Here is an 8,800-nt window from a genome sequence, read left to right as displayed (position 1 = left end):
AAAGAATAGTGACTATGTCTAAGGCTTATGGACAAAATTGGTCCACGAAATATTATGGTCATATCAATACCACCCCTTACTCTAGCACCAAGGAAATTCCATCTGTCTTGGTGTATGGTTCAGATGTCATGCTGCACGTGGACATTGACAGACTATCGTGGCAACACTCTTAGTTTGATCAAAAGGTAAACAAGGAATGATTGATGGATCTCATTGATGAATTAGGAGAGGTAGCTCATATGCTAGAATTCTCCCTCAAGCATTATTTTGTTTGTTGGACTTCGTGGCGAAGTTCCTTGCCACCTCTTAAGGCAATACTTTGTATGCTAGACTTCATGGCAAAGATCTTTGTCACCTCTTAAGACATTGTATGCTGCACATCAACGTGAAGATCCTTGCTGCCTCCTAAGGTAATATTTCGTATGCTGAAATTCATGACGAAGATCCTTGTCACCTCTTAAGGCAATATTTTGTATACTGAACTTCATAGTGGAGACCCTTGTTTCCCCTCAAGAAAATATTTTATATGTTTTACTTCATGGCGAAGATCCTTACTCCCTCTAAAGAAAATACTTTGTATGATAGACTTCACGGCGAAGATCCTTTCCACTTCTTCATGAAATATTTTTTACGCTGGACTTCATGGCGAAGATCCTTGATGCCTCTTAAGGCACTATTTTGTATGTTGGACGTCATGGAAAAGATCCTTTCCACCTCTAAGGAAATATTTTTTATAATGGACTTCTTAGCGTAGATCCTTATTATTTGTTAAGGCAATATTTTGCATGTTGGACTTCATGGTGAAGCTCTTTGGTGCCTCTTAAAACACTATTTTGTATGCTGGACTTCATGGCAAAAATCTTTTCCGCCTCTTAAGAAAATATTTTGTATGTTGGACTTCATGGCAAAGATCCCTGGCGCCTCTTAAGGCAATATTTTGATGTTGGACTTTCTGGTGGAGATCTTTGTCGCCCTTTAGGGCAATATGAATAAACTATCTAAACTCCCCACTTGAGGAAATTAGAGTTTTCTCAGGCGGGACCATACATATAAATTTTACCCAAGAGGCGCGACTAAAGTCAGGCCTAAGAGACTTAATTAAAGTCTTTTCTGAGGGCTTTGTAGAAGTCTCAACCGAGAGATGCGACACCTCGCTTGAAGAACTTGTAGTCTTGTCAGCGAGGTTCCATATAACTTCACTTGAGGGATTGATATTTTCTAGGCTAACTGTAATATCCCATATCCTCTTAAATGCTCCATTCCTGATCAATTGGAACAAATAGAGTTCCTAAATGCTTATTCTTTGCTAGTTGGGACATATAGGGTAATTAGTGAACTTAAATGAGGTTAATTCTTATTCAATTAGCTTGATCCTTTCTAATTATTAAAAAAAGGATATTTTGATAAATTTATTAAATGGTAAATTGTTACTAGGAGATAAATATCCAACCTAGATATTTCTCCTCACTCTTTTTTGCCATTCATTCTACAATTTGTTAGTAAGAAGAAAAGAGAAGGAAGAAAAGAAAGGAGAAAAGAAAGGAAAAGAGAGAAGATTGGAGGAAGATCAAGAGCTTGAACCATCAAGGATATGATTGGTTCCACAATTCTGTTATGTGCTTGTGAACCTGTAGATTTATTGGCTGTAGCTCTTTTTTCTTGTAAGGGTTGGAGCACCCCTAGTGCTCCTTTCTTTTAATACAAGAGTTGATTATTAAAAAAAAAAAAGGATTCATCTCAATCTTCTATTATTTTCATCTTTTAGAGGGGGTACTCTCAAACACTCTATTTTGTGGTACTCTCACACTTTTGGATCCCTCACACTTTTTAAGTCTTTCTCACTCTAATACCAGATGTAAGTAAATATGGTAACTCACTTGTTTATTAGAATGAAATACTCCTATATAAATAGCTAAAAAAAATAAATTAACTGAATTGAATGCTTCCTAAGAAGCAGGGCCACTAAATCATACTAGACTCCCTACAATTTAGACATAATAAAAAATAACAACCATAATCCTCTCACGATCGGTAGAGATTAAGTAGATAACATATAATAAATAATAATATTTTATTTATTTATTAATAAGTTGGGGGTGGTATGGCTAACTACCACTTGGATTATATGGTTGGTTTGGAATGGAAGTTGTTTCCGGAAGGATGATTGGAATGTGAATAATACTGTTTGGAACATTAAGCACTTGGCTTGGAGGTGGTCTTTTGCGGGAAAATTACTCACCCCAATTACTCTTTCTACAATTTTTGCATGGATCCTTTGCACTTTTGTCGTAGTGGTAATTGGTTTGTAATTTCGCTTTTTGTCGGGTTATCCCGTTTCTCTGGGTAATCGGGTTGGAGAACCCTTAGTTCTCCGTTTTTAATATATCTTGCTTAAAAAAAAAACTACTTTTAGAAACAACACCCATAATCTTAAGATATACAAAATTGTCATCCAGTTTTAATATATACGACATTGTTATACAAGAGTAGCTAGATTCTTTAAAAAAAAAACCATTGATTTTCAGTGTTGGAAAATAAAAAATTCTAAAATACAAATAATGTAAAGACCTATGAAACAGGACACCAACAGCACTTCGACATGAACAATAATTTTAAAATACATAAATTTATTGTAATTACACATTTTGGTATCTATTTCAGTATTAAAATATTGTCACGTTGAATCAAAGTTTTTTTTTATGCTTATGACTGCCGGTTTTGCGGTCAGGCAATCAGTGATGTCTTTTGAAATAAATCGACATATGATGCATCCAAAATTCTCCATAACTCCCTTTTATTTTATACTATAAGTCACTTCACCTTATATTCAACTCGTGACACCAGCAAAATTGAATAACAATATCCTTTTATCCTTTTCAAATTAAATTAAGCCGATTCGATTGACTACACAGCAAAAACAAATCACAAAATTTCAGAAAACGTAGAAAAATTAAAAACAATGTCTCTACATTTTTTTAAAGAAATCGAGCCGATTCTATTGACCATTCACCTAATATAAATCACAATTTAATAATACACTGTTTAGGTTTAGATGAACCTATATAATGCACTACCTTAACTCCAAAATCGAACAAGAAAAATATTAAGAGAACAAACAAACACTATAAACACAATGCTACTGATAATCGCTTCCACTTTTCTCTTTCTTTTTCTTCTAATCAAATTCTATTCCTATTCTTCTGAAACAAAAAACTCACCTCCAAGATTACCTTTAATAGGAAATCTTCATCAAATTGGTTCCTTCCCTCACCGTAATTTTTATGCTCTTGCCAAAAAATATGGCCCTTTCATGCAAATGTATTTTGGTAAAGTTCCTATTCTTGTCATCTCATCCGCTGAAGCTGCACGTGACATAACCAAAACTCATGATCATGTCTTTGCTAACAGACCCCCCAAGATTAATTATGACATACTTCTGTATAACTTCAGAGATGTTTCATCTGCTCCATATGGAGAGTACTGGAGACAGTTGAGAAGCATTTGTATGTTACATCTTCTTAGTGCTAAGAGGGTTAAGTCTCTTCGTACTGTGAGAGAGGAAGAACTTGTTTTAATGATGGACAAAATAAGAGACTACTCTTCGAAATCATTACCGGTGAATTTAAGCGAATTGATCGCGTCAAAGACTAATGACGTTGTTTGTAGGGCTACTTTGGGAAATAAGTATAGTGGGGAAAGTGGGACAGGATTTGCTAAGTTGATGATGGATTTTACTGAGTTGCTTGGTACTTTTATGGTTGGGGACTATGTCCCTAGCCTTGATTGGATGACACATCTCTCTGGATATTACTCAAGAGCAAAGAAAGTTGCCAAACAATTTGACGATCTTTTGGAGGGTGTAGTCGAGGAACGTTTCAATAATCCCAAAGGTGATGATGAAGAACAGACTGATTTGGTTGATGTTTTGCTTTGGATCCAAAGGACAGAATCACTAGGTTTTCCTATAGACCGAACAACCATAAAGGCTTTGTTATTGGTAAGTGTAAAACTTAAAATCACTATATATATTACTGTCTCTATATATCTGGTCTTTATTGTAAGAGAAAATTTATTTTTTAGATTCATTATTGAATAATTTTGAACTATATATATTATACAGGACATGTTTGTTGCGGGTACAGACACCATATCAACTTTGTTAGAGTGGGAAATGTCGGAACTCTTGAAGAATCCACACATGATGAAGAAATTAAAAGAAGAAGCAAGGACAGTGGCGAATGGAAGAACATACATAACCGAAGACGATTTAAGTAACATGAAATACTTAAAAGCAGTCGGTAAAGAAGCACTACGGATGTATCCTCCGATTCCACTACTAGTCCCTCGAGAATGTAGACAAGATGTGAAAGTAAACGGTTACAACATTAAAGCTGGGACAAGAGTTTTTATCAATGCATGGGGAATTGCAAGAGATCCAAGATATTGGGATCAACCAGATGAGTTCAGGCCAGAGAGATTCTTGGATACATCGGTGGATGTGAAAGGAATAGATTACCAGTTGATTCCGTTTGGATCGGGGAGAAGAGGTTGTCCAGGACTAGTGTATGCTATGGCTGCTAATGATCTTGTGTTGGCGAACCTTGTGCATCAGTTTAACTGGGAATTACCTGGTGGTGCTGGGGCCAAGGTCGATATGTCTGAAGCATTTGGTTTTACTGTGCACAGAAAGTTTCCTCTCATGGCATATGCAGCAGTTTCTAATCAGAACTGAATGAGGGAGTAGGAAGCAATAATGGCGTTTGAATAATTTATGTAGTAACCCTTGTCTTCTATTTCTTGTATGGGTATACAGTTAGTTTTAAATATTCCAATAATATATAGTTAAATATGGATCGGTGACTGTATATGTGTGTCTGCGTATCTTATTTAAAATATAAATTAAATAAATTACATTTGAGACTCCATCTTAATGTAGACAATAGTTTTAGACAAATTAGAAGTCCACTTTGATTCAACGCAAATTGACAGAATGAATATAAAATTATAAAAAGTTTATAAAATGCCAAAATTAATACCTAGTTGTAATTTATAAACAAAACCCAAAACCCCAGCCACAAAATTAAAATTAAAGAGTTGAGAACAGACAACACCCAAAGAAAGCATGTTGCATCCTCTAAGCATGAGATGATTGGATGAATTTAGTTTAAGTGGCCCCAAGGGGCTGCTGCCAAAATAGGATTAAAAAAGTGACCAGATAATTTCAAGTTAAGTATATCACTATCGATACCCATCAATATTATCTAACACGAACCTAACATTAAATATGAATTAGCATTTGTCTCATAGGGCAAATAAGGTCTTGAAATTGGTTAATAATGGTTGGAATCGATCTTGATATAATAAGGTTGAATCACTTTTTTTTATTAATTCACCATGTTTATTCTTCACTCGAGATATTCAACCACACACACTTGACAGTAAGATGATTATGATAGAGATCGAAAATTAAGATAAATGGAAAATGTAATATTGATTGAGTTAAAAACTATTACAGAGATTGATTCCTATAATCCCAGAGCAAATGCTCCTTAGAGGAGAGATGATTCTCTCTCTGCCCAACCCATTAGGTTCCTAACAAAATTCATGAATGAATCCTTCTCTAACTAAACCGGACATTATATAACTCCTATTTTTCTTCAAATAGATTGGTCCATAGGAAGTATTAATCAATTCAGTATTAATGGACTAAGGCCCTGAAGGATAGAAAAACACTTAGAAAGGGGGGGTTTGAATAAGTGTAGTCTAAAAACTTGAACGATAAAAACAATTTGCACAGTTATTTTTATCCTGGTTCGTTGTTAACTAAACTACTCCAGTCCACCCCCACGGAGTGATTTACCTCACCTGAGGATTTAATCCACTAATCGCAACAGATTACAATGGTTTTCCACTTAGCCCACGACTAAGTCTTCTAGAGTATCCTGATCACAACCTGGTCACTCTAGGAACAAATGCTTAGACACAAGCTAAGACTTTCTTAGAGTATCCTGACCACCACGTGATCACTCTAATTACAACTGCTTAGACACAAGCTAAGACTTCCTAGAGTATCCTGATCAACACTTGATCACTCTAGTTACTTACAAATTAATGTAATCAATTTTAATAGTATTACAAATGCTTCTGAAAAGCTATAATCACAACAGTGATATTTCTCTTAACGTTTAAGCTTAATCTCACTAATATATTACAACAGCAATGTAGTGAGCTTTAATGAAGATGAAGTTTCTGAGCTTTGAATTGAACAGCATTTCAGCAAGTTTTTCAGAATAAGTTCGTTCAGAATTGGTAACCTTGCTTCTCATCAGAACTTCATATTTATAGGCACTTGAGAAGATGACCGTTGGGAGCATTTAATGCTTTGCGTATTCCGTACAGCATTGCATTTAATGTTTCACGCTTTTGTCAACTACCTCGAGCCTTGTTCACGTTGTGTCTACTGACGCTGCCTTTAATAGCTTCCAACGTTCCTTTTGTCAGTCAGCGTAGCCTGCCACCTGTACTTTCGTCTGATCTGATGTTTGTGTATACAACGTTTGAATATCATCAGAGTCAAACAGCTTGGTGCATAGCATCTTCTTGTCTTCTGACCTTGAAGTGCTTCTGAGCGTGATACCATTAGAACTTCAGTGCTTCTGCTTCTGATCTCAAGTTCTTCTGATGCTTCCATAGACCCATGTTCTGATTCTGCTTTGACCATCTTCTGATGTCCTGCCAGACCATGTTCTGATGTTGCATGCTGAACCTTCTGAGACAAAGCTTCTGAGCGCTGATTTGTGCATACTCTTTATATATTTCCTGAAAGGGAAATTGCAATGTATTAGAGTACCACATTATCTCACACAAAATTCATATCCTTGTTATCATCAAAACTAAGAATATTGATCAGAACAAATCTTGTTCTAACAATCTCCCCCTTTTTGATGATGACAAAAACATATATAAATGATATGAATTTGCGATCAGAAAGAGCAGACGACTAAAGACAATTTACACAGCTATAGCATAAGCATGTGAATATGTCTCCCCCTGAGATGAATAATCTCCCCCCTGAAATTAATACTAGAAGAATTTTAATAATAAAAGACTTCCCTGAGTATTTCAGTAGAGACGTTCACAGTGCTTGATCTACAGAACATTCATGACTTCTGATTTCTGCTTCCATAGGACAGCTTCAGAACATTGAATTTCTTTAGATCCTCAGAACATTCACAGCTTCTGATTCTTGCTTCCATCGGACAGCTTCAGAACTTGAATTTCTCTGATCTTCAGAACATTCCCAGCTTCTGACTTCTGCTTCCATCGGACAGCTTCAGAACTTGAATTTCTTTAGATCTTCAGAACATCCACAGCTTCTGATTCTTGCTTCCATTGGGACAGCTTCAGAGCTTGAATTTCTTTAGATCTTCATGCTAGATTGTATCAGAACGTTGTTGAATGTACCAGAGCATCATCAGAGCATCTCTACATCCTGAAATGTTACAGAACAAAACTAAACGACAAAAGTCAGCATGAATGAGTCAGAACATAGAATATGTTTCATAACACATAATATGTATCAGAGCCATATAGAATGTATCAGAACAAATAGACATAATGTTTCAGATCATATTCTATCATCAGAATATCTGAACATTCTTCCTTCTTGCTTCTGATTTTGAAGCTTCATAGCACTCAGCTTGCTTCAAGAATCCAAGAGCTTGATTCATCTTGTTGCTTCTTATGTTGATCTTGAATCTTCAATTCCTGCAACAACACAACTTAAAGCATAGAACTTTGCAAGTTCTGTTAGTAATGTGGGGTCTTTTACCCGGTAACTGATAATATTAATCAGATCATTTATCATATATTTTCTCCCCCTTTTTGTCATAACATCAAAAAGAATATAAAAGATTCAGATGTAGAAAACGACAAAGGAAAGAAACAGAATCAAACTTTTCATTGATTAAGCAAACAGAATTACAAAAGATGTATGCAGAATAAGCAGATGCAACAAACAAAGAAAACTACAAAGACCAAAGACTAAGACCCTAGCTTAGACAAAATCTGCGCCAGAATGTCATGAACCCCGTCAGTGCTTGCAGTTTGCCTTGCCATGAAGGAGCGAAACTCAGCGTTGGCTGCCTCTTGCGCGTCCAAACGAGAAGCCAGCATAGCTTGATTCTAATGCAGAGCGTCCAAGGTCTCCATCAGAGCTGAGGGTACACCAGAAGAAGAAGCACCAGAACTTCTGCCAACAGGGACAGCAATCTCAGCAGGACGATCTTCTGGAAGGTCTTCAGCTTCTGTACCTTCCATGTCAACATCTGAGTCTGACTCAGGAGCAGCCTCAGCATATTCTGGTTCAGGCAACTCAGAAGCTCCAACTTCCAACGCCTGAAGAATAGCTGCAAGGTTTGTTGGAGGAGTAGGACCAGCAACTTCAGCAGGATAAACCACTTCCAGAAAGACCATGTGAGGAGCACTTTCAGAAGGATTCATTCTGAACCAATCAAACAACCATTGAAAATCTCCAGTCAGCACAAGATACCTTGGTCTCCATACCACGATGTCTCTGCAGAGATTTTCTTCAACCATCTCATCTGCAGGTATCCTCTCTTCAAGAACTCTTCTGTTCCTGATGAGATGGTGATAACTGCTTTCACCAACTTCCAAGCGAAGACCGCGAGCCCCAGGTGCTTCAGTCATGATCATTCTCTGGACGTCCGTAGCCCTAACCAGAAAATCCTGGCGAAAGGCTTCCCAGAGGTTGCAGGTAGCATACTCATTCAGATGATTA

The 8,800-nt window shown here is 36.6% G+C and overlaps 1 protein-coding gene across 1 annotated transcript; it reads left to right on the top strand.

The window, feature by feature from the left end:
• Positions 1-3,079: 3,079 nt before the first annotated feature.
• Positions 3,080-4,849, top strand: LOC131605439 (cytochrome P450 736A117-like). Its single transcript, XM_058877792.1, has 2 exons — positions 3,080-3,997; positions 4,121-4,849. The coding sequence occupies exons 1-2, from the start codon at positions 3,134-3,136 to the stop codon at positions 4,730-4,732; spliced, it is 1,476 nt and encodes a 491-aa protein (XP_058733775.1). The 5' UTR covers positions 3,080-3,133; the 3' UTR covers positions 4,733-4,849.
• Positions 4,850-8,800: the final 3,951 nt, after the last annotated feature.

Source organism: Vicia villosa, linkage group LG1 (assembly GCF_029867415.1).
Source record: "Vicia villosa cultivar HV-30 ecotype Madison, WI linkage group LG1, Vvil1.0, whole genome shotgun sequence".
In the NCBI taxonomy this organism is placed as follows: Eukaryota; Viridiplantae; Streptophyta; class Magnoliopsida; order Fabales; family Fabaceae; genus Vicia; species Vicia villosa.
Note: the sequence above shows the minus strand (reverse complement) of the source record. Positions and strands in the feature narration are given on the sequence as shown.

Bases quoted from the DNA above. Each gene is read 5' to 3' on its own strand.
- LOC131605439 (XM_058877792.1), top strand. From the start codon at position 3,134: ATGCTACTGATAATCGCTTCCACTTTTCTCTTTCTTTTTCTTCTAATC. The intron at 3,998-4,120 runs GTAAGTGTAAAA...TATATTATACAG, and splicing joins CCATAAAGGCTTTGTTATTG to GACATGTTTGTTGCGGGTAC.